This window comes from Nicotiana sylvestris, chromosome 5 (genome assembly GCF_000393655.2).
Source record: "Nicotiana sylvestris chromosome 5, ASM39365v2, whole genome shotgun sequence".
Classification (NCBI taxonomy): domain Eukaryota; kingdom Viridiplantae; phylum Streptophyta; class Magnoliopsida; order Solanales; family Solanaceae; genus Nicotiana; species Nicotiana sylvestris.
In genome coordinates this window covers 176607748-176635064 of record NC_091061.1, presented here as the reverse complement: position 1 = coordinate 176635064, position 27317 = coordinate 176607748, and the positions used below count along the sequence as shown (strand labels likewise).

Genomic DNA, 27317 nt, shown 5'->3' with positions numbered 1-27317 from the left:
GCGCTATACCTTAACTGTTCCGTTACTGTTAGTATATAGCGCCAGGTATTATGACGCTATACATAAAAAGATCATTTTTCTTTTACCACCTATTTGTGTAGTTTGAGTCCAAAAAAATAACATTTTGGTTCCGGACTCTTAGAATTTCCCCTTTTTACTTGGCCGCAATAAAAAGGCAAGAGCATTATGTGTTGGGGAGAACTTTGATTTAATTTCGCCGATTTGATTGTCATAGTTTAGTTTAATTTACTTTTGTAGTTTAAATTTGAACATTATAGTGAAATTACCTATTTATGTTGATTAAAATAAATAACAAAATACCATGTTGATAAACGCATGGCCTTAACTAATTTTACCGTATGTCTGCTATCTTCCACCAGATCATCTGCTACCTGAGTAATTCTGAAACTTGAATTATAATTGGCTTGAAGAGTAGCGAGCACCACTACTAACACAGAGGATATCCCCACCAAATGCATGATTGGTGAATAAATAAAATTAAACTATTAACGGCTTTGATTAAATTAATCTATATTAGATTAGTAAATTAATGCATGAGTGGGGTGCTTTAATTGTTACAGGTCAGCTGTTGATGGAAAATTGACCCATACTAATCATCTCAGCCATACTCATTCCAGCTTGTGACATATTTGTATAGGTTGAAATAGAGGCAGATCCAGAATTTTAAGTTTATGGGTTCCTACAACAATTTCGAGTTAATTTACATGATAACTGTACTAACGAACTGAGTTCCAAGCTAAATATTCTTATACTTTTTATAATTTTTTTTGTACAAATACAGGGTCTATGCAAAAATTACTGGATTTACGGGAACCCGTAATGTTTGATCTAGATCCGCCCCTGGTCGAAATCTGACCATACGAGAATCGACACAAAAAGGAATGGTGAGGGGTCGATTAAGCCGTGGTTATATCCATAAGGCACGATAGCGACGAGTATCTCCGCCAAGGCCGAGCTCAAACCATCAGAAAGCATGTATGGCGAAGTACACGCCATGACACTTTGGGGGGACGACCTAAAGTGCAATTGGCAGATTAGGGTATTCTGGCTAAGGAACGTTGGGTAAAGGGGAATACCCATTATATACATACTAGGTAAGAGAATGAGAAGGAGGACTTTTTTCTTCCTCTCTTAACAGAGAAGAATGGAAGAATGTTTCTCAGAAAACCCAGGAGAAGGTCTAGAACTTGGCTGTTGATCTTTGTAATCATCATTATGGAATCAATAAAGATAGATCTCGTAGCTATTAATGGTGTACCTTCTCTTTCTTCTTCATTTTTGCATTACGGAATAGTAGCGTTAAAAATGTAAGCCCGTCATATACATATGATATCTTTATAATCTTAAAGAGTTCATGAGTTTAATTATATCCTATTTTCCTACTTAATATTCTTTGATCTAGAGTAAATTTTTCTTGGCTAGGATTTATCCTCTATTTTCTTATTAATTCGTTTTAAGAAAAGATTTAACACTTTTTTGGTTAAATAATTTGGTGCCGTCTGTGGGGATTTTCTAGCCAAAGCCTTAGTTCCCTCTAGATCCAAGCATGATCTTACCTCTATCTCCCGTTTGGTGAAGTTTCACCCTTTCACTACGAATATCAACTCGCAAAACCGATCGGTAAACCCTTGAAAACCGTCGAACCAACCAAGGTTAAATCCTTACGCGAAACCGGAGTTACGCCTGGGTTGCACACGAAAACTGCGCTGCGTCACAGCAGCAACCCTGATGCGTTGTGAACATGAGCCATCGTGGTGGGACTATGACTAGGCACACCCAATGCACCTGTAATCCCATTTCCAGGTTAGTACCCAACACCTACATCCTGCACATATCGCCTTCCCTCGTACTGTATGAGACGATGCTTGTATAATTTACTGATTAAAATACTCCTCGCCTGTATGTTTGTGGTATGACTTACATTTCTGCCATCTTTGCGCGCCCGGGACTGAGACGAAACCCTAATGGAGGGGGGGGTGGATCGTCCACCCACGAGATGCCAAAGCTCAACTGGTGACAGGGCTGCATGCAAAGCCGAAGCCGACATCAGGCCGAACACTAGTACCAGAATACTGAACTAGGCGAGCTGCCCTGCGGCGCGATCCCTAGTTCATTGCCAAATGAGGGAACTTCCCAGATCTAAAGACCGCAACCATCGAGGAAAGCGTGGCCAATCCCCCTCATTCGTCAGCTGAACAGCCGACCAAGGTAACAAATGATTCTATGTACTTCTAACCCGCTATTCCTTCTAAAAGAAGAGAGAAAAGTGAAACAGAGAATAGGGACATCCTCCCGATAATAGGCTGAGAATAAGTCGGCATCACTAAGAAACAATCTCCATAGCCTAGGACTGGTCGGAGAGCCCAGGGAACATACAATCTCCCCAACACAGGCAGAACATAAACATGAAGAGCTTGCCCATATGCTCACCATGGCGATGCTATGCCAATTCAGCCGACTAAAAACACTATAAATCACATCAGAGTTTCGTTCGAATTAGAGTCCTAGGGTGACCAGAAGCCCAAGCAGTAAGTTCATCGCCCGTCCCGTCAACGGTCTCTCCAGGACTGGCAATGAAGGGAATAGATAGACTGGGACTCCACCGACGCAAACATGAACTATGCAACAATGCATGATATTCTCCAATGAAAGCAAAATTAGATAAACCGGGACTCGCCCCGATGCATGTATAAATGATGCAATAACGAGTAATATTCTCCAATAAAAGCAAGGACGCATGCAACATTCTTACCACTCCACCGAGCCCAACCATTGTCAAGTGAAAGTAACATTCGACCTCGTTCAAACTCATCACGGGTCACAATTTGACCTCGTTCAAATTCACACCCATGTGGCCCCCGACCATCGCCAAGCAAAAGTAATATTCGACCTTGTTCGAATTAACAAATCAAAATTCGACCTCGTTCAAACTCATCATGGGTCACAATTTGACCTCGTTCAAATACACACCCATGCGGCCCCCGACCATCGCCAAGCAAAAGTAATATTCGACCTCATTCGAATTAACAAATCAACATTCGACCTCGCTCGAACTCATCACGAGTCACAATTAGACCTCGTTCGAATTCACACCCATGCGGCCCCCAACCATCTCCAAGCGTAAGTAAGATTCGACCTCGTTCAAATTAACAAATCAACGTTCGACCTCAACTCATCACAGGCTCGTTCGAATTCACACCCATGCGGCCCCCGGCAATCGCCAAGCAAAAGCAAAATTTGACCTTGTTCGAAATAATAAGTCAACATTTGACCTCTCTCAAATTTACAAGTCAAAACTGACTCCGCCCAAGTTGGTGAGACAAAATTCGACCTCGCTCGAATTTACAAGTCAAAAGTGACCTCGCCCAAGTTGGCGAGATGAAATTCGACCTCGCTTGAATTAACAAGTCAAAAGTGACCTCGCCCAAGTTGGTGAGACAAAACTCGGCCTCGCTCGAATTAACAAGTCAAAAATGGCTTCGCTCAAAACTGACTTCGCTCAAATTTGCAGACAAAACTCGATCTCACTCGAATTAACAAGTCAAAAATGGCTTTGCTCAAAACCGACTTTGCTCAAATTTGCAAGACAAAATTCGAACCCGCTCGGGTTAACAAACTCAAGTTCCAGTTAGCAGGTCGAATTTGATACCACTCAGATCAACTACTAGAAGTTAGGGACTTATTTCCAGAAAATCTAGGAAATTTGAAAAGGAAAAGAGAAGGGAAAGCCAAAAACATACTAACAAGGAATAGCCGACTATTTCATTTGAAGAAAAGATAAGTATCTTACAAAGGGCCAAAAAAGGGGCCCCCACCCAGCAACAACAAAAGAACAGAAAAAAGCTAAGTACAAAAAGCTATAAAAATTTCACTCGGTTTCCTCTCCACCACCGTCCTCTCCAGCATTGTCATCATCGAAAGGAAGCCAATCTTCAATCTCAGCGCCTCCACCGACCTCCGGTGTCGCAGGGTCATAACCATAGGCAAGACAAGCCTCACGTGCCTTAACCCGAGCATCTTCAAAAGCGACCTCAGAAACTATAACGACCCGACTGGTCGTTTTACTTTCTAGAACATCGTTCCCATAAATAAAGCTTTCCGTACTTGCTTTTATTGATTTATGACTTGCGGGGATAGTTGGTTCGGGATTTGGAAGAGTTTGGGTTGAAATCGGAACACTTGGTTCCTTAAGGTTGGCTTAAAAGGCCAAGTTTGACTTCGGTCAATATTTTGAGTAAACGACCTCATAAATGGGATTTTACGATTCCGATAGGTTTGTATGACGATTTCAGACTTGGGCGTATGTCCGGATTGAGTTTTGGATGACCCAGGAGCGTTTCAGCGCCTAATAATGAAAGTTGATTTTTGAATGTTTTAGAAGTTCTTTAAATTTTAGTTTAGAGTGGGTTTTGGTGATATCGAGGTCCAAATAGAATTCCGAGACCGACATAGATCCATAATGTCATTTAAGACTTGAACGCAAAATTTGGTATCATTCCGAGTAGTATAAGCACGCTTCGGCACATTAGAGGTAGATTGAAGAACTTGAAGTTCATAAGTTTGATTCAATTAGTTTTAGGATGTGTTTCTTAGTTTTAATGTTGTTTCGGGTGTTCCGAGGGTTCGAGCGAGTCTGTTTTATGATTCCAAACTTATCGGTATGTTCGGGCGGGGCCCCGAGCGTCAATCGGATAAGGCTTGAGCTAAGTTGAAAATTTGGAGAGGGAGCTGAATCTCCAGTTGCTGTCATAACCGCACCTGCGGTTGGTCAGCCGCAGATGCGAGCCCGTAGGTGCGGGACTTGATTCGCAGATGCGGCCAAGGGTGGGCAGCCCAGAAATCGTAGATGCGGACCATCCTTCGCAGAAGCAGAATTGCAGAAGCAGTGGGCATTCCACAGAATCGGCCCTAGTTGGCCCAGCCCACTTCCGCAGAAGCGACCACTTGCCCGGAGAAGCGAGACCTCAGATGCGGTCAAAGCACCGCAGGTGTAGAAATCGCTGAAGACAGTGGCCTTAATTTAATACGAGAGTTAGTCATTTCTGACACATGTCACTCCATTGTTGGACGATTTTGGAGCTTCTTAAGAGGGGTTTTCCACCAAGCTTCTTGAGTTAAATAATTCCTACTATATGTAAGTTAAATACTTAGATTTTGGATAGATTTACATGTAAAACTTAGTGAAAATCATGGGATTATGAGGAAAACCTAGGGTTTGGCAAGAATAAGATTTTTACCACGAAAATCACCATGAAACTTAGTAATAATCATAAATCTATGTTCCTTAGAGTATGGGTAACAACTTTCTTCGAATATTTTTGGGATCCGGGCACGTGGGCCTGGGGTAAATTTTAGGAATCTTACCTTTGGGGTTGGGTAATTATCTTAATAGCTAGAATATGAACTTGTGAACCTATAATGATTGGTTTTTACACTATTTGAATAGTTTCGGATTGTTTAGCTTCGGTTTGAGCGCATTCTTGAGTTGGAAGTAGGATCGAAACAAGGTAAGTCTCTTTTCTAACCTTATAAGAGGGAAATTTCCCCATAGGGGAACTTAATTAATATAAAATTAATTATGGGGGCTACGTACGCACGAAGTGACGAGAGTCCGTATGCAGTTACTATTCCTGTTATGTCCGGGTAGTTCTAAGCTTACACCCTGCTTTGTGGGTACCGTTATATGATTATAATTGTTGATTTGCATTGAATGGAACTAGTTGAAAATGTCATGATTTTTCAAAGATTTCAAGTAAATTATTATTTTGAAAAGAAGTGAGGGAACATTACGTTATATTTATATGTAACCACGTGGCAAGTATATTCCACGAGCGCGGTAATTATTTCCACTACTCTCATGGGAGCAGGCCGTTCACCTCGGCAGGTTAATAAATATATATATGGTGTGTACATTTTACTTTTATGTTTGATCAGACCGAACGTCTTCGGTGGTATTTGTGTGTGATAATAGAACCGGAACTCCTCATAATTCGTATGATTCATTGCTTGAAAACTCACTTGTTTTAAATGAAAAAAGTGACTTGATTTCTTAATTTGATGAAAAGATTTTCAGTATTATTCTTGTTTGAGCTTGTTGTTATCTACATACATTGTGATCTAAAATATTTAACTTCATATTATTATATTGCTGGCCCTAGCAAGTGTCGGTGTCAACCCCTCGTCACTACTTCTGCGAGGTTAGGCGAGATACTTGCTGGGTATATATTTTTATGTTCTCACGCTACACTTCTGTACCTGATTGTATAGGATTTGAGGTAGGTGCATCTCACCATCAGACCGGCACGTAGAGTGGAATCCTCAGCTTGAGACTTTCTGGTGAGCTGCCCCTTTTGAGCCGTTATACAACAACTGGAGTCTCTCTATATCTTTATTTTCCTGTCTATTTCTTTTTCAGATAGTAGGATAGTATGGTTTTGTATATTCTGCTAGATTACCCACATACTTATGACACCAGGTCTTGGCACACACATTGGTAGACTCATAATTTTTTTGGTTACTATTATGATTTAAGTTCGTATTTATTACTTCCCTCTAATTATGCTTAAGTTTCAAACTCCTCATTTCTTTTCAATAAGGAAACGATTTCCCATACTAATTATTTAAATGAGAATTTACTATGGTTAGTTTTGGCTTGCCTAACAATTGTATTTGGCGCCATTACGGCCTAATATGGAATTTGGGCCGTGACAACATGGTAGCAGAGCACTAGGTTCACGTAGGTCTCACAAGTTATGGGCAAACCTGGTAGAGTCTTACGGATCAGTACAGAGACGTCTGTACTTATCTTCGAGAGGCTATAAGGTGTTAAGAAACTACTCTTTATTCATATTCTATCATGCAGTCGATGGTATACTAAATTTTCTTCTTCTATTCTGTCACAAATGGTGAGGACACGTACAATGAACATTCCAAACTTGGTAGGAGCTGCCCCCCGTTGCTAGAGGCTAAGGCAGAGGCCGAGGGAGGGCACTGGCCCAAGTAAGGGACGAGGGCGTCCCAGAGCTGCCCTAGTTGCACTACCGACAGATCCAATAGGGGATCTCATTATTGAGGAGCAGGGCGAGGTGCCCATAGCAGAGCCTACCCCGGCGGATTTCATGGGCCGTATGCTGCGGTTCATGGACTCTATGACTCAGGATGGTTTATTTCTAACAGACCCAGCCACATCTTAGATAGGAGGGGGAGCACATACCCATACTGCTCAAGCTCCTGGGCACGCATCTGTCATATACCAGACTCTGGGTACACTACTCGTAGGTGATGCCCAGCCAGTTGCAGCAGTGACACCTGAGCATAGACTAGCTGCGAACAATGATCCACAGAAGTTATTGGACAGATGGACTAGGCTACACCCTCCCATCTTCGGAGGTGAACGTCATGAGGATGCCTAGGATTTTATTGATAGGTGCAGGGGCAGACTGCACAACATGAGGATATTGGAGTCCCATAGAGTAGATTTTACCTCCTTCCAGTTAGAGGGCAGGGCCCGTAGGTAGTGGCAATCTTACCTTCTTGACAGACCATTATGTTCTCCTCCCATGACTTGGGATCAGTTTACACGACTTCTATTTGACAGGTATATTCCACCCTCTTTGAGGGAAGAGTTAAGGTGTCAGTTTGAGCAGCTCGAGCAGGGTCAGATGTCCGTGACCGACTATGAGACAAGATTCTCTGAGTTGTCTCGCCATGCACTAGTGATACTTGTCACACCTTCTTTTTCGCCCGCGCCGCCCGCAAAGGGGCGCGGAAGGGAGTTTTTTTTCCATTTAAAGGACAATCGAAACGAGATTTATTTATTTATTTCAGAGTCGCCACTTGGGAGATTTATGGTGTCCCAAGTCACCGGTTGAATCCCGAATCGAGGAAAAGAATGACTCTATTTAACAGTCTGCGCACCAGAAATCCGGATAAGGAATTCTATTAACCCGGGAGAAGGTGTTAGGCATTCCCGAGTTCCGTGGTTCTAGCACGGTCGCTCAACTATCATATTCGGCTTGATTATCTTATTTTATACAATTATGAACTTATGTGCAAACTTTAAACTCTTTACCGCTTTTATTATTACTATTATTATTTTAACAGAGAATTACAACATTGTGAAAAACGTATCTCGAACCATGTCACATCAATGTACCCATGGTTATCGACACATTTAGACTCTGTTGAGATTTGGATTTGGGTCACATAAATGTGCACCCGAATTTAAGAAAGTAAATTGTTAAAGGCGCGCCTAAAGCGACTAGCGTATCATTATTTTTTGGTAAGACCGTGAAATTTGCTAAACGACCGATCCCGAAGTCTATACAATTATTAACCAATTATTGAGGGCCCCGCAACTTGTGCATTTTATTGGGCTCATCTCATCTCATTTGTTTTAAAAAAGGATAATCCTAAAGTGCCTACATTTTTTCTATTAAATTTGTCTCTAAAAATGAAAGAGAAAAGATCCTAATTTATTTACATGCTTACGAATTGTTATAGTCGGGTTCCGAACGCAATTTGTTAAATCAGAATGTAAACACAATATGGACAGCCCGTTGGCCAACGTGGACCCAAGCCCAATGTGTATGGCACAAAACTGGACCTGGGCCATCTCATTCACATGTTACTACCTAGTTACATTATACTACACATGCTCACAGTTTGTCAAATTTAAAAAAACTTGGCAATCTAATTTTAATCCTAAACCATTTACATGCTAAAATTAACCAATAGTATCTAGCTAAACAATATTCCTACAAGTTCCGAAACGGTCTATTCATTTAATGAGCTAACTGTTGAATGTTTAAGAATAGTCTAAATCAGCTAACATGTTTTTTGAGACATGATAATCATCAAACAATAACGAACTATCTGAACAGAGTTACTACATCATTTATTTTTTTCGCAATACATAGACAGTTCGTCCACTAAGCTACTGTCAGATGTTCCATTATATATTAAACAACTACATGATTCTGATTAGAGGTAACCAAATAATGTATATACACAACTAAAATTCAGAATATAACTAAGATAAATTCAGAACTTCAACTCTTCATTTCATATTTATGGTTCAGTTTCCATTCTACAAGAACCAGTGTATCAATTTGTGTACCTGATATTGGAAGTAAAAGAAGAGGAAGATCAGCAGAAATGCAGTAGCATATAACAACAGCAACACCCCGCAACCAGTAACAACTAGCAACGAGAAACCAGTGACAGATTTTTAAATCAAACAAAAATTCAGCAATAACCAATGAAGTTGTAGCAAATAACCAACCAAACTCAAGGAAACAAATCAAATGAAAATCTAGAAACACCAACAACAATCAACGGACAGAAACAAAGTGAATCTTTTTTAGATTGAAAGACCAGTTAATGTTTAACCCTTAAATTCTGACCCCTATCATATCCAGTGTATGTGGATTGTATATCGGGTGTATACTACTCTCTCTTTCGAATCTCCTTCAAAATATTTCCTCAATATTCAGCCAATCTCCTATCCCCTTTCAATATTTTCGGAATTCTTCCCCTTAATATTCAGGAAAACCTTTTTTTTCTTTGTGTCCAGCCCCCAAGATTTTTAAAAGTCCCCCCTAATTCTGCCCAAACTCCCCTTATTTATGTCAAAAAACAGACCACTTTAAACAATTAATCAAATAAAGAAGAGGTCTCATCTTCTTGAGCCCCGTAATCCCACTACTACATGTCTTTTCCTTATTTAATTTCCTTATTGCCCCACTACCGCATGCTTTGTCCCCCACTATATTAAACAATGTATTAATTCCCCACCATTATGTCTTGTCCCCCACTACATATTATTTTATGCATTATTTTACTATATTAGCGCTTAGTGGACAGAACACTCAGATTAAATAATTGTTCAAATTTTCAATTCCAAAAATACCCCTCTGAAATTACTGAAATTACCATTTTACCCCTGGAAATACTGCAATTTACCATTCTACTCCCATCAGTTATAACCAATTCACCTAATCAATCTAACCAAAATACAGCAGCTATAACCAATTTCTAATCAAATTTCGTCAACAAATTTGGGCTAGAAACTCAATATTTTTTGACTGAACAATATTTTTAACAACAAACATACTTTCAGATTCAATAACAGTGACAAATTGAACATAACAAACAAGTAGATTCAAATCACTAAACTCAATAATCAATTGAACTTTAAATTAAATCTAACAACATCATAACCAAGATGAATGATTCATACTAAATCAAAAAAAAAACCAACACATAAACACTCACATTAAATTACTTGATGAAAAACTAACGAACTTCAAACAAAAATGAACATGAATTATCTTTAATACAAACAAAGACGTGGGTTCGAATTCAAACCAACCCATCGGAACACAAACACAATCATAGAAAGAAGAAAAGGAGCGGAAGGTGAATTTACTGAACGAAAACTAAAAGAAAAGAGAACGGAAACCTACTAGTTTGAAGTCCGGGTTCGAACGGAAACTCGACAAACTGAACAAACATCACCGTGTTCAAACCATTTTCATTTTTGATGTAGTGACGATCGAGTTCACTGGTTTGAGGTTGTTCATGGATGAAATCTGCTGTCTTTTTATCACCAAAGATTGTGCTGGAACCTGGATCAGTCTCTAACAAGTTTTACCACAACATCGACTTCCCAAAAGGCCACATTGCTATCAAAAATTTTGATGCTGAAGTAGTTGATGAGGTAGGGAATTCTGTACCCCTTCATGAGACATATCTTCATCACTGGGTTGTTGTAAGATATTATCAACGAAAAGGTGTGGAAGTGGCAAAGTACCACGACAATCTGGGGTTCCACCAATCAGATTTTATTGTTAAGAGAAACTCAGGGATATGCAATGGGGGTCTTACTCAATATTTTGGACTTGGGTCAGAGACCCGAAAGACAATAACGTATGTTCCAGATCCTTATGGTATAGAGGTCGGCAATCCAGTTGAAGTACCTCCGGGATACGAGCAGGGATGGTTGCTCAATGTACATGCAATTGATACACGAGGTGCCGAAGATAGATTGGGATGCACTGAGTGCAGATGTGATCTTTATAACGTTACCAAGGACGAGTATGACCGAAATATAGTGCCAGATTATGTCGGAGGCTTGAGATGTTGCTGCTCGCTGCTTCTTGACGGAAATGGAGGTGGTTGTTTGCATGATCGTCGGCGGGTGGTTTGGGTGGAAGATAAGGTGAAGCAGATGCAGAAAGGGTGGTCGCCGTGGTTGAGCTAGGAACGAAGAAGAAGAAGGAGCAGCAGCCATGACAGTTTGGGTGGACGACGAGTGATGGACTGCTGGTCGTCATGGTGGTTCGTTGACTTGGGTGGTCGACTGAAGGAGCTGCTGGTCGTCATGGTTGAAGACGGACGACGGGGCAGTAGCTGCCATGGAGAAGAAGAAGAAGCAGTATCGATGGTGGTTTGGGTAGACGACGAGGAGGGGTGTTGTTCGTCGATGAAGACGAAACTTGGGCAGCAGCTGGTCGTGAGGAGGAGGCTGGAACTGGAGCTTGGGGTCAGCCATGGGAGCTTGGGACGAGGGGAAGGGGGGTGGTTTGGAGAAGAAGAAGAAGAGAGGGGGGGGGTAGCTTTAGGTTAGGGTTTTTAAAAAATGAAAAATGAAAAAATGGAAAAAGGGGGGTTGGGATTAGCTTGGGTTATGGGGCGGACTGGGTCGGGTCGACCCGGTGGGGTTATTTGGTTTGGGCCTGGTTGATTTAAATTAAAAGGTGGCCCAATCCGATTTTCTTTATATTTTTATTGCTTCTTTTTTCTTCTTTTATTTTTTCTTAAACTAAAACTAAATTCTAAAAATCCTAAATTATCATATAGAACTAAATTAATTTATAAAAGTGCAAATTAACTCTCAATAACAATTAACACACAATTAAATAGTAATTACAATAAAATCACACAATTTGGACATTAAATGCTAAAAATGCATCGTACATTATTTTTATGATTTTTTGTTTTTGTAGAAACAAACTTAATTCCTCCTAATTGTAGAATTAAATCCTAAATGCAAATGCGACATATTTTTGTATTTTTTATTAATTTAACAAATAAACATGCATAGACAAATACAAATAATTATCAAAAAATACCACAAAATCCTCAAAATTGCACACAAAAGGAAAATTATTTTTATTTTGAATTTTTGGGAGTAATTCTCATATTGGGCAAAAATCACGTGCTTACAATACTTCCTACAGACGTAGAGAGAGTGCAGAGATTAGTTACGGGGTTACACCCTAGTATTTGAGCTAGCATGGCCTGGGAGGTTGAGATGGGGCTGAGTATCAACTAGTGGTGGAGATTGCTCGGAAGATTGAGGGTTACCGCCAGAGGTGTAGAGAGAAGTTGTAGAAGGACAAGAGGACCCGATTCTCTGGAGGGTTTAGAGGTGCCCCAGTTAGGGGCAGAGGTCAGTTTGGGAAGGGTCAGCCCAGCAACCCCCCATATTCATCACCACCACCTCCTCCTCCTCGAGATGCTCCAGTGAGGCCTTATTTCAGTGTGATGCCGGAGAGTTCTTACCGCCCGCCAGCTATTCAGGGTTCCTCCGATGGGTATTCTGGCCATCAGGGTTCTTCCAGTGCCTACTTCAGTACTATGCCAAAGAGTTCATACCGCCCACCAGCCATTTAGGGTTCTTCTAGTGGGTATTCAGGCCATCAGGTTCAGGCTTCAGGACAACAGTCTATGGCACAACGGGGTTGTTACGAGTGTGGGGATCTAGGTCACATGAAGAGATTTTGTCCAAGACTTCGGGGCAAGGCAGTACAGTAGGGTCATCAGCCTATGATTGCAGCACCGGTCGTCCGGCCGCCCAGAGGCAGAGGGCAGGCAAGTAGAGGCCGTCCTAGTGGTGGAGGCCAGGAAGGGGGGGGGTTAGTGAGCCATTTCTTAGCCAGGAAGAGTCCAGCCAGCGTTCCAGCTAGATTCTATGTTTTTCCGGCCAGACTAGATGCAGTGGCCTCAGATGCCGTGATCACATGTATTATTTTTGTCTGCGGTAGGGATGCTTCGATATTGTTTGATACAGGGTCTACATATTCATATGTGTCATCTTTGTTTGCTCATTTCCTGGATATTCTCATGAGTCTTTAAGTACTGATCAAGTCCAACCCTACACTGCTACGAAGTGGCAAGAGTGGGGGATGTAACTTTTACTCGAGAAGGTCGGGATCGAATCCACAGGGAGCTAGAATTGGGAATTAGATTCCTATCTAAACTAGTAGTGCGTAGTGATTTTAATTACACTTCCAATCATAATTATTTTTTTGTTACTTCTAATTTATGCTAATGATATGCTAAATTAAACTAAGAGTAAATGCTTGTAAGGTTTTCTAAATGGTTAACGAGGCACTAGGGAAATGACTTTCTCGTAGGTGAATACTTGACAGGATCTAAAGCCTAAGACAAAGATGTTATGTTGGGGATCGCGATATAGCCAATGCACGGATCTACTCACTCTATACCTCTCGGTAACTTGAGTGACTTTACCCTAATTAACTTTCTCAAGACCAATTGGGTGTCAAAATTGTGCAAGCAATATAGGTTCAAGTCGGGTATTACTATCTCTAGGCTTACCCCTTTAATTGAGGTTATCAATCTCTTGATTACACCCCAATTCCTTGTTGGACTGAATTTCCTAGACTCAAGATCTCTTTCTCAAGAAGAGCCCAAGTTAAATAGGCACAAATTAATGTTTGCAACCACTAATTCAACATGGAAAACACAAATCAGTCCAAATATCAACTACCATAAACATCTAAGCCTTAAAACAAAAGACCCATCAAATACCTACACTAGGGTTGAGCCACAACCTTAGCTAATGGGTCTAGCTACTCATAATAATGGAAGAAAATAGATAAATAGATGAAGAATAACCCATATGATTTGATTACAAACTAAGATAATGAAGATTCAGTGTTAAACTAGCTACAAATTACTCAAAATAGCTTAATACAACCGTTCACGTTCTCTGGAATCTAACCGATGACCTAAAAATGTGAAAATAAAGTATTTATACAAGGCCGAATTTTTTGGACAAAAATACCCCTGACGGAGGTATCGCGGACCGCAAGAAATGAACTGCGGCCACGATGAGGCTTTTTGGCTTCAAGTTCTTGGTCTCTGAATCTGTCCACCGCAGACCACATAAAATGCTCCGTGGCCGCGGTGGCTTCACTATGGTCCACACAAAATGCTCCGTGGATCGTGCTGGTTCCAATTGTCCAAGCTCCAAGGTCTCTAAATCCCCTCTCTTCGCGGACCGCATAAAATGGTTTGCGGTCGCGAAGAGGCTACTGCGTCCGCGAGAAATCCTCCGTGGACCGCACTGCTTGAAGCCCCCAAAAGTGTACCTCTCTGAACTCTTACACCACGGACTGCACTAAATGGTCTGCGGTCGTGGTGGGTCTATTGCGACTACAATGGATTTTATGCTACAACAATGCCTTGACTGGTTCTTGGTACTTGTGCATGTTTCACTCCTTTTTGAGCTGGTTTTGACTACTTGTCACCTTTTTGACCAAACCCTACAAACAAGTACAACATGTAAGCCTTTGGGACTATTTGTATACATTTTTAATCAAAACTCAAGTAAAAAAGAGTGTAAAATAAACTAGAATCCCTAGTTATCAACTCCTCCAAACTTAAGGTTTTGCTTGTCCTCAAGCAAACAAAATATATCCCACCTCTTTAAGAGTAAAACTAAGAAAATTCAGTTGACCTAAAGTGACCTCATCTAGCATCAATTGGGACTAACAATTGCCCTCAAGTCAAATGAATCATTAACAACATTCAACCTTTTAAGTACTATGGTTTTAGCGTGACACAAGAGCATCAAGAATTGACTCAACACATCAAGAAAACTCTTTCTATTACTTTGGTCATTGTGGAACCCAAACTCATACTCCTCACTCTCCTTTAAGCAAACCTCACTTTTAGATTGTAACACTCAGAACGAGGATTGTGGAAACACACTCATCTCTCTCAAAGAAAGGTCACAAGTCCGGCTCTAAGTACCATAAGTTTTCCCTTTATGTGAGTCACCACTAATGTAAGCTTCATTCAACTCAAGATCATATAGGGCTTTTGTGGAGATCTAGTGAAGGCTTTTGGTTCAGGGTAAGAAATATTTGGTCTAAGTAGGTTACATCTTCCCTTAAGCACTTCATTTGCTTCATTTTGGCATACATCCTCTTGACCTTTTAAGTCATTTACTTCTTTCTTAGGGGTTAGAGAGACACACTGTCACTCTTTGTTGTTCATTTCAAACCTTTTTTCTCCTTTCTAAGCTTTCCACACCTTTTCACTCTTTACTTTTATTGAATCCCTTCATTGTCACACCTCATTTTTACTACCCCGGAAGGGTATAAAGGAGTTTTTTCCAATTTAATTGACAATCAAAACGGGATTTATTTATTTATTCAGAGTCTCCACTTGGGATAATTTATGGTGTCCCAAGCCACCAGTTTTAAATCTTGAATCAAGGAAAGATTGACTCTGTTTTATAGTCTGCGATCACAAAAATCCGGGTAAGGAATTTTGTTAACCCAGGAGAAGGTGTTAGGCATTTCCGGGTTCCGTGGTTCTAGCACGGTCGCTCAACTATTATTATTGGCCTATTTATCTAATTTTAAAATACTTTTAAACCTATGTGCATTTTTAACTTTAAAACTGCTTTTATTGATTTAAGGAATTATTCCAAGGTTATTTAAAACACATCGCAAGCCACACTATATGAAATGCACCCGTGATTCAGGACATGTCTATTTAACCTTGTTGGAAATTGAAACCGGGTCACATGAAATGTACATCCGAATTTTAGTAATAACCGTGATAATTATATAATTAACGCGCCTAAAGCAAACTACGAAGTTTATTTTTCTAATATCTAAGCTATGAGATTAGTATGAGGGCCATAAGTAATTTAATTAAAATGGCACACCTCAATCTAAACTAACTACGTTCAATTAGGATGTTGCAAGGCTCTTGATCAATTCAATTCAAAATTAATCTAACTTGGAATTTAGTCTAGGGCCTAATTACAACCATGCGACGAGGTAATTAAATGATTTTGATTATTTAAAGAAAATGGGCCAGCTACAGACCAACTGAGCCTCACGAGTCATGCATTGGACTGGGTTTGAAGTTGAGCCCATCTCTTAGAATGAGCGCCAACTATGCCTAATATTGAGGTCGGGCCAAACAAAGGTCCAGCGAAAATACCAAGCCTCGCGTTATAAAAAAGTCCCTTAAACATAAAATGCAAGAAAAAGGAGGAAGGGGTGGGGGTAAATATTCTTGGACCTGTCATTAATCCCAAACATGGCCAAACAGAATAAAGGCAAATTCCAGAAAAACCAACAGTATGTAAATCATCATGTAACCCCTTTGGGATTTCCCACGAGTTTAATACATCAACATCAAATTACTAGGAGAGTACATTTCTGACCTTCACCACTTCTTTATACGTTACAATTACTTACATGTAGGCTCAATGCTTAATTAACAAGACTTTGAGCCATTGAATAACAATTAACTAGCAAATGAAGTTTAAACAAGATTTAACTTACGAAATTACCAACAGAATTAACCTAAACTATTAAAAACCAAATGCTCATTTGGGTAGTAATCTTCCATAAAGCCACTATCTCTTCCCACACATGAATAATATCAATTTCAGCTCCCAACTCTCATGGTTCTGATCATGTCAAGGTCAGATCCACCAAGATTCATGCTGCAGACATGATGACCATTGGCCAACACACAAAGCTCAACCCATGAAACAAAATATTAGGTATGAATGATCAATAAAACAGTGTACATAAAACTCAAGCCCAATAGATATCAACTGATGTATTTAAAGCACAACGAAAGCATGTTTTAGGGTATATGAAACAAGAATCAGCATAGATATACATCCTATTGTTCGACCAACACTTCTAACATTCATGTGAGGTCAAGATTACAAAGTTTTTGGAATAAGGCCATGATGTGTACCTTAGTGCCTGGAATTCTGCTCCAAAATAACAAATAAAACACAGCTACTTCGACAAATAGAGAGCAGGGCAGCAAATAGTCAGTAAATAGTTTCAGTCTCAAGTCACAAGAATTCCAAAACCCAGAAAATACCAAACAAGATTGTTCAGTTTTTCTTTTTAAAACTAGAAAAGAGAAAAGCCTACTATTTGAGAGATTTTTTTTTGAAAGATTTTGAGGTTTGTTTTTTTTTTCGTCTGTAAAGAGTGAGGGGAAGGCCTTATTTATACAACAGAAATCTGTTGTATGCCTTCCAAGTCAAGGAAATAGGCTTTTCCCCAAAATACCCCTTATGGACATCTTTTAAAACTGATTTATGTACAGCTGTCCCTTTCCTTTCAGATATTTTCATTTTTCAGCCTCTTATCCTAACAATTTTGGGTAGCTGTCCACTTCAAGAAGTTTCCCAATCAATTGCTAAAGATTCTCGTAGGTTAACAATCCCCAAATTACCCCCTTAAGTTTTTAGTTATTCAATTAACACCCTAAAAGTCTTAGGCATTTACAAACCAAGGCAACTGCTTCTCTAACAAAATCTATAGCATGAGTTTCTAAAACCTGAATAGGTTTAACATGAAATAAGATCAGAAACAACCAACAATTGAACACTTGAAACTGATATTCAGGAAGAAACAACCAATGAATGACCTATTTCAACCTTTGAAGCAATTAAATCAACCAATTAACAGGAAATCAAATGATACTAACATGCTGATTTCAATTTCATTAAACACCAAAATAAACCCAAATTGAAGAAAGGAAAAAAAATTGAACCCTAATGAACTAATGGCAAACTCAACATTACCCCTAAACTAACTGACTATCATTAACGATTAAGCACAGAAACTATCTGACAAACTTAAAAAATCAGAACCCTAAATCATGCAATTAAACAAAAACAAAACTCTTGAAGAAAGAACAGAAAGAAAGAAGAGGAAAAGATTAGAGGGAAACAAATAAGACAAAACAAAAGAGAATTACCCTTGCTCGTTTCAGACGGAACCTTTCATAAACTTTGACAGCCTCTTTAAAGAAAGTGTGAACCTTTAACTATCATTAATTTACTGTCCTTAACAAGGAACAATCGATTAATGGCGGTTTGGAGTTCACTCGACCACGTACTGCCCAAGAAAGGGAAAGGGGGAAAACCTAGGGCTTTTCCAGAACCCCTGATTCAAAATTGACAGACCTGGGGCTGATTTGAGAGGAAACAAAGGCATATTGGGGGAGAGGAAGGGTGAGGGATTGCATGGTGTGAGTTTGGGGTTGTTTGGACGAGTTAAGTTTCGGGATTCTGAGTTTAGATTCGAAATTCGAGAGGTTTGAGGGTGATTTGGCGAAAAAGATTAGGAGATTCGGCAAGAAGAGGGTGAGGAGATCCTATGATGTTAATTTGGAGGGGATTGGAGTAGTCTAGGGTATTGCCACCGGCAGAGACGGTGGGGGTTCTTAGGGAGGCGGTCTCTAGGGTTTGGAATTGAGAGAGACGAGAGTGAAGTGGGGGGAGGGGGGTTCTGAGGGGGTAGGGGTTAGTTCGGACAGTCTTATACTAAGGGAGGCCTTAGTTCCCAACTGTTTGCTTAATGGAGATCAACGATTGGGATTAAACACCTCCAATACGGTGTTGTTTGGTTAATAGGGGGCTGGACCGGGTAGGGATTTTGTTTGGGCATGGTTTGGACGGGTTGGGTGCAAAAATTTGGCCCAAATTAAAAGCATAAATCAGACCCTTTTTCACAATTCCTTTTTCCTTTGATTGCTTTTATATATATATTTTCTTTTTCTATATTAAAACCCTAAATTAAATCCTAAATTGATCTAATTCGTAAAATTAAACTAATTATTTATTGCAAAATTTATGAAAATTACTTGATCCAAAATTAAAAGAGAAAACTCAATAATCTAAAGATTAAAGGGTAAAAAATGTAAAATGAGCCATTTTTTTGTAATTTTAATTTTCTAGTAAAACAAATAATTTACTAATTAATCCTAAAAAATGAAAATGAAACCTAAATGCAATGCATGGTATTTTTGGCATTTTCATGATTTTAACAAAAATAAACATGCATAGAAATGCAAACAATTAGCACAAATTCCCACAAAATCCTATAAAATTGTAAAAAATGGATTTTTTTCTTGTATTTTATGGGAGTAATTCCTATAGGGCAAAAATCACGTGCTCACAGCTGCCCCTCTTTGGTCTGAAACACGACGAGTTTTCGTGCAATGATAAAGTGAGCGGATACGAGTGATTTTTGCCCGTTTGAATACTCCGTGGGAAGCATTTTGAAAGATTTGACCGTACCTTGCTTCCGAGGTTGCCTACATATCCTTGGCTATAAAAGAATCAGGTTAGTGTAGTTCGGGAAGTTTCGGTAGCTGGGACTTCCAGGAAGTTGTAATTTCACTGTTGTTGCTGTTGCTACTGCTACTGCTTGCTGAATTCCTTATTACACCAAGACAAAATAAAAGAAGCTAGACTAAACTATGATCTATGAATTTCACGAATCTTATCTACAATATTCAAACTTGATCTTGCAATTTCTGCTGCTCTGCTGACTTGTATTCTCCAGGTGAGCTTCCTTTGTTGCTGACTTGAATTGTATTCTAAAGTGAATTCCTTTATTCTCCAGGCGAGCGCCTGATTGCTAACCTTTGAATGTACTCCCTTGTTCTCCAGGCGGGCACCTGATTACCCAAACTTTGAATTGTATTCCCTTCGTTACCTTAAACTGTTTTTCCTTGAAACCTGTGCTGTCTTCCTTTGAAACTTGAACATGCTTTCCTTGTTCTCCAAGTGGGCGCCTGATTGCCAAAACTTTTTACTGTATTTCCTTGCTCTCTAGGTGGCGCCTGATTTCCAAAACTTCAACTGTATTCCCTTGCTCTCTAGGTGGACGCCTGATTGCCAAAACTTCAACTATATGACCTTGCTCTCCAGGTGGGCGCCTGATTGCCAAAACTCAAACTGTATTCCCTAGCTCTCCAGGTGGGTGCCTGATTGCCCAAACTCGAACTGTATTCCCTTGCTCTCCAGGTGGGAGCCTGATTGCCGAAACTTTAACTGTATTCCCTTGCTCTCCAGGTGGGCGCCTGATTGCCAAAACTTTAATTGTATTCCCTTGCTCTCTAGGTGGGCGCCTGATTGCCGAAATTTCCACTGTAGTCCCTTGCTCTCCAGGTGGGCGCCTGATTGCCAAAACTTCAACTGTATTCCCTTGCTCTCCGGGTGGTGCCTAATTGCCAAAACTTTACTGTTTTTCCTTGAAACTTGAACTGCTTCTCATTGTTCTCCAAGTGGGTGCCTAATTTCCAACACTTGTACTACTTTTCCTCGGAACTTGGCTTGTTTTCCCTTGTTCTCCGGTGGGCTCCTGATTGCTGACCTTGAACCATCTTCCTTTGAACATTGCTGCTTTCCCTTTATTCTCTAGGTGGGTGCCTGATTGCCGGACTCACACCGTTTTCCTTTGAAACTTGAGTTGTTCTCCCTTGTTCTACAGGTGGGCACCTGATTTCAACAAAAACAGACAAAACAAAATAAATTTTTCTACTCCAGTTTGATATTGGGAACATCTGTGAGTGTTAACCGCTTCTTGTTATCAAAATAAATTCTAAACTAAATTACTTTATCCTGGAAATTTCAAACCAAGCCTCATCTCAAAAGTGGAAACTTAAATGCCAAATTATACTTCCTAAAATTAAACCTCTCGTTAGACCTTGTCATTCGCGAGGGTCACAAAATTTTACTAAATCCTGTTATCCAAGAGGGTACTGGAACTTACTGCCAAGCCTGTCTGGCACTTGCTTTCCTCACGGAGGATTTCTCCGAAACAAACGAAATTTTCTGCCCCTGTTTCAATCAAAGAAAAATCTCGTCAGTTTGAAAATGTGGTGGTTAGTTTGCGGCATTCTTGATGAAGGTGGCCCTTTTGTTTCCATGCTTTTCTTTGACTGTCCGCCTTGAACTGGCCAAGAATTGTTTGCATTTTTGATTGAATTTCAACCACAGGACCCTGAATGACCCGAATGCTCTACACTTAACCAATTGTTTTACATTTTTGTCCTTCCAATTTGAACCTCTGTATCTTCCAACAAAATTGACAAACCACTCGACCGCCTGAACTTTGGTTAACACCTTATTTTCCACTTTCGCAACATGCTATTTCTGGTAAGCTGTGGCCGCACTTTGCTTTGTGAAATTTTGGAAGTTGGTAGTAAGCTTTGAAATCCTTTCTTAATTGCTTAAACAAGGCTGACGTTGGAAAAACCTTAGAAATATAAACTCAAAAGAAATGAAATGCAATGACTTCGAGAGTTATGAGTAGGGAAGAAAAATAAAAAATAGAAGGACTATTTGAGGAAGTAAGAAAAAAGGGACTTATCTGAGTGAAGCTGCTGGCACCAATGATCATGACATGCATTTTGGATTAAACAACCTAGTCCATTCATTCAATCCTTTTCAGTCTTCACACTTTATGCATGGGGTTCCCATAATTCGATTCCTTTGCAAAGTCAACAACCTTATTCGGCTTGCGGTGCCCTGAAGGGTTTTCACCAGCAAACCTCTCTCATTTATTCGTTCAAACTCATCGTCGCCTTACGGTGCCTGTGAGGGTTTTCACCAGTAAGACTCTTTCATTTTTTAATTTCTCTGAGCTTTCCATCGCCTTACGGTTCCTGAGAAGGTTTTCACCAATAAGACTCTCTCATTTTTTTCATTTTCCTGCTTAGACCGGAGTGTTGCCCCTGATATGAATAACACCTCTACTTGCTCGACTTGGCATCTATCGAAGACTGATCGGAAGGTCTTTCTTTGGACCATAATGTGAGTTTTTGGATAGGGTTAGAAAGAAAGGATATCAAAAGGCTCAAAACAACTTGAATTGGTTCAAAAATACAACTTTTGGAATTAGATTTCTTACAACAACCACAACTTTCTGCCCCAGTTTCTTTGTTTGGGGATTTTCGAATTTTTGATTTGATGGGACTGAACCGTGAGGCTGCCTACGTATCCTTGAAAGGAATCAGGTCGAACGTAGTTCATGTCATACGAATTGCTTTGTTTTTTGTGCTTTTTTTTTTTTCTCTTTTTTCTTTTCTTTCTTCTTTTCCCCCTTTTTTTTTTCTTTCATTTTTTATTCCTTTCTTTCTTTTTTCTCTTCTCTTTTCTCTTTTTCTTTTTTACTTACCTTTTGCATTCGTATTTCTGAATATCGCTATTGATTTCAAAAGAGGGGTATGAAAGAAAATAAATAAGGCTCAAAGGGGTACCAAAAGATAAAGTGTTTAGATAACAGAACAAAATGCCTTTATTATTCCAATCTTCATAATATGCCAAGTACAAACAATAATTTAGGCAAACCAAAGAAATCATACATAATATTTTTTGACTGCATCAGAATTGATAGCCATATCTACATATTTTCCTTCTATGTCTTTTAAATATAAAGCACTACTGGACAACACTCTTGTTACGATGAATGGCCCCTGCCAATTTGGGGCGAACTTGCCTTTTGCTTCAGCCTAATGTGGAAGGCTGCACTTCAATACTTGTTGACCCATTTCAAAATTCGGAGGACGCACCTTCTTGTTATATGCTCTTGCCATTCTCTTTTGATACAACTGGCCATGACACACTGCTGCCAATCTTTTCTCATCAATCAAACTCAATTGCTCCAAACGGGTTTTGACCCACTCATCATCCTCAATTTCGACTTCAGCAACAATCCGAAGGGATGGAATTTCAATTTCCGTGGGTACCACTGCTTCAATGCCATATACCAACAAATAAGGAGTCGCACCTACTGAAGTGCGAACAGTAGTGTGATAACCCAACAATGCAAAGGGCAACCTTTCATGCCATATCCTGGAAACTTGCACCATTTTCCGAAGTATCTTCTTTATGTTCTTGTTGGCTTCCTCGACAGCTCCATTTTCCTTGGGGCGGTACGGAGTGGAATTCCAATGCGTAATCTTGAACTATTGGCATATTTCTTTCATCAAATGACTGTTAAGATTAGCACCATTATCTGTGATGATTATCTTTGGGATTCTGAACAGACAAATGATATTTGAATGAACAAAGTCGACCACTGCCTTCTTGGTCACAGATTTGAAAGTTTTAGCTTCAACCCACTTAGTGAAATAGTCAATGGCCACTAGAATGAACCTGTGCCCGTTTGATGCTGCATGCTCAATTGGTCTAATGACATCCATGCCCCAAGCAACAAAGGGCCACAGTGCAGACAATGTGTGCAACTCAGATGGCGGAGAATGAATCAAGTCTCCATGTACCTGTCATTGATGACACTTGCGCACAAAGCTGATGCAATCTCATTCCATGGTGAGCCAATAATAACCTGCTCAAAGAATTTTCTTTGCCAGAACATACCTGCTCATATGCAGCCCGCAAACTCCGGAATGTACTTCAGTCAAGATAGTAGTGGCTTGCTTTGTGTCGATGTATCTCAACAACCCAAGATCTGGAGTTCTTTTGTACAAGACTCCCCTGCTCAAGAAAAATCCACTAGCCAAACGCCGAATTGTTCTCTTTCGATCACCTGTGGCTTGTACCGGATATACCTCCATCCGAATATACTCCCTGATGTCATGGAACCACGGTTCATCATCGAGTTCTTGCTCAACCACATTACAGTAGGCATGCTAATCACAAACTTTAATATGCAGAGGGTCAACATAAGCTTTGTTCGGATGGTGCAACATTGACGCCAAGGTAGACAAAGCATTGGCAACATCATTATGGATCCTTAGAATATGCTTGAATTCTATTGATCGAAACTGTTGACAAAGATCATGCAGACATTGTCGATATGGTATAAGCTTTAAATCCTGTATCTCCCATTCTCCTTGAATCTGGTGCACCAGAAGGTCCGAGTCTCCCAAGACCAAGACTTCCTGGATTCCCATATCCACAACTAGCCTTATTCCTAGAATGCATGCCTCGTACTCAGTCATGTTGTTGATACAGTAGAAATATAGCTGGGTCGTAACAGGGTAGTGATGCCCTATTTTAAAAATAAGCACTGCCCCTATCTCGACACCTTTCATGTTGGCAGCCCCATCAAAGAAAAGTTTCCAACCGGGCTTTTCATCTTTCTCGATCTTGTCGATATGCATTACCTCTTCATCTGGGAAGTAATTCCTCAAAGGTTTATATTCTTCATCCGCCGGGTTCTCGGCCAAGTGATCGGCTAAATCTTGGGCTTTTATCGCTGTCCAAATCACATATACGATGTCAAACTTTGTGAGCAAGATCTGCCACTTTGCGTGCCTTCCTGTGTGCATGGGCTTCTGAAAGATATACTTCAAAGGATCCAAGCGAGAAATGAGGTAAGTAGTGTAGGATGACAAGTAATGCTTCAACTTCTGTGCTACCCAAGTCAGGGCACAACATGTCCTCTCAAGGGGAGTATACTTGACCTCATAAGATGTAAACTTCTACTGAGATAATAGATGGCTTGCTCTTTCCTGCCAGTGATGTCATGCTGACCCAACACACAACCAAATGAGTTATCCAAGACTGTCAAATACAGAATCAAAAGTCTCCCGGGTTCTGGCGGGACCAACACAGGTGGATTCGACAAATACTCTTTGATCTTATCAAATGCTTCCTGGCACTCATCAGTCCATTTGACCGCGACATCCTTCTTTAGCAGCTTAAAGATGGGCTCATAAGTTGTCGTGAGTTGAGCAATGAACCTGCTGATGTAGTTCAGCTTCCCTAGCAGACTCATCACCTCGGTCTTGTTCTTTAGCGATGGCAATTTCTGGATAGCATTGATCTTTGATGGATCCAACTCAATGCCCCGTCGACTGACTATGAACCCCAATAGTTTCCTAGATGGAACACCAAATGCACACTTTGCAGGGTTAAGCTTAAGATTGTACCTGCGGAGCCTCTGAAAAAACTTTCTCAAATCTCTAAAGTGGTCAGACTGCTTCCTGGACTTTATGATCACATCATCCATGTAAACCTCAATCTCCTTGTGTATCATGTCATGGAATATAGTTGTCATCGCCCTCATATAAGTTTCCCAGTATTTTTCAAACCAAAAGACATCACCCGGTAGCAATATGTTCCCCACGATGTGATGAATGCCATCTTTTCCGCATCTTCCTCATCCATCAAAATCTGATGATACCCCTATAACAGTCTACAAAAGACCCAATATCATGCTTGGCACAATTATTAATCAAAATGTGGATATTCAATAGTGGGAAATTGTCCTTTGGACTTGTTTTATTAAGGTCACGGTAATCAACACACACTCTAGTCTTACCATCTTTCTTTATCACAGGCACAACATTGGCTAACCACGTGGGATAACGCGTGACCCGAATGAACTTTGCATCAAGTTGCTTTGTGACTTCTTCTTTGATCTTCACACTCATGTCAGTTTTGAACTTTCTCAACTTCTGCTTAACGGGAGGGAATGCTGGATCAATTGGCAATTTGTGGACCACCAGATCAGTACTCAAGCCTGGCATATCATCATACGACCATGCAAAAATATCCTTATACTCAAACAATGCTTTAATTATCTCTTCCCTGATTTGCGGTTCAAGATGGACACTTATCTTAGTTTCTCTGACATTATCTGGGTCCCCTAAATTGATTGTTTCCGTATCATTCAGGTTAGGCTTGGGTTTTTCTTCAAAATGATTTAGTTCCTTACTAATCTCTTCAGAGGCCTCATCCCCATCATATTCTGATTTATCATCACACTCTATTTTTTGGATTATTATTTCAGAATTAGATTCACTTTTACGACTGAGCCGAAGATTCCTCATGCATGTCATGTCATTGAAACCAGTATAAACAGAACTATACAAAGAAGAAAAGAAAACAAAAATGAAACTGTCAGAAATGATGGAAAAGGGAAATTGCATTTTATTGAAAATAAAGGATAACAGAGTTTGTACATCAACAAGCAAAAAAAAAAAGTCTAGGTCACAACCCTGGAATGACTCAGATAGAAAGGAAAACAAAACAAACTACCAAGACTCCTTCCGAGTAGAGAGAGGAGTAGCCTTCCAATTGTTAAGTTTTACATTCGGCCTGACGAACTGCACGTCCTCTTTGTTAGAGCCTTCTCCAACTTCTACCATGTTCACATCATCAAACAACCTTTAGAACTTTTCAATTAACTCTTTATCAATGTCAACCACAGAACTTGGAACTGTCGTCACTAGGAATTTCCTGGCACCGAGCTTGACAAAAGACCTGGAGAGACGTGGAATAGGTTTCAGAAGTGCCCATGCCTTCTGTTTTAACCTTGTAGCCCTTTTCACATCTGCCGTTGTAAGTTTGAATCCAAGACCGAATGTACCCAAATTTTCAAGGAGGGACACTGGCTGTATGACACCCTGCAGGGACGCACCCAGACCTTTACCTGGCAAACAACCATTTTTCAGCATCTCATAGGCCACCATGACGGATGTAGAGGTTATCTTTGGAGTTGGAATATATTTCCCTTCTGGAACCTTCTCGACCGACACTGTTTCAAAAACTTGATAGACCCAAGGCCCTTTGTCATCTTCAGTCTCAATGAACGAGACGTACGCATCATTGTGAGCATGTGAGCACGTGATCTTTAGGTGGGCCTTTTAATAAAATGATAAGACGAGCCTCGCCAAATAAAATACGAAATGGGGGGCCCTCAATAAACGCTATGAATTCGGGAGGGCCGTTTAGCGAATTTCACGGCCTTCCCCAAAATAATAATACACTAGACTCTTTAAGCACGACTTTAATAAAATTACATTCCTAAACTCGGGTGCGCATTGATGCGACCCAAATCCAAATCTCAACGGAGTCGAAATGTGTTGACAACCATGGGTGCATTGATTGCAACGTGGTTCGAGACGCATTTCCACAACGTTGCAATTCTTTTAAAATATAATGATAAAAGCGGTTTACGAATAAGTGGCACATAGGCTAGCATATATTAAAATCAGATAAAATCAAGTACAATAGTTGAGCGACCGTGCTAGAACCACGGAACCCGGGAATGCCTAACACCTTCTTTCGGGTTAACAAAATTCCTTACTCAGATTTCTGGTTCGCGGACTGTTAACAGAGTCATACGATTCCTCGGTTCGGGATACAACCGGTGACTTGGGACACCATTAATTTCCCAAGTGGCAACTCTGAATAATAATAATAAATCCCGTTCTGATTGTCCTTTAAT

The 27317-nt window shown here is 40.2% G+C and overlaps 2 protein-coding genes across 2 annotated transcripts; one reads left to right on the top strand and one right to left on the bottom strand.

Moving 5' to 3' along the window:
- Positions 1-10606: 10606 nt before the first annotated feature.
- LOC104213242 (uncharacterized) lies at positions 10607-11284 on the top strand. Its single transcript, XM_009762695.2, has one exon. The coding sequence runs from the start codon at positions 10607-10609 to the stop codon at positions 11282-11284; it is 678 nt and encodes a 225-aa protein (XP_009760997.2).
- A 9242-nt stretch (positions 11285-20526) lies between these two features.
- LOC138869700 (uncharacterized) lies at positions 20527-22989 on the bottom strand. The gene is made up of 3 exons (XM_070147346.1): positions 22690-22989; positions 20889-20956; positions 20527-20614 (listed from the first exon to the last, which is right to left on the bottom strand). The coding sequence occupies exons 1-3, from the start codon at positions 22987-22989 to the stop codon at positions 20527-20529; spliced, it is 456 nt and encodes a 151-aa protein (XP_070003447.1).
- Between the last annotated feature and the right edge of the window lie 4328 nt (positions 22990-27317).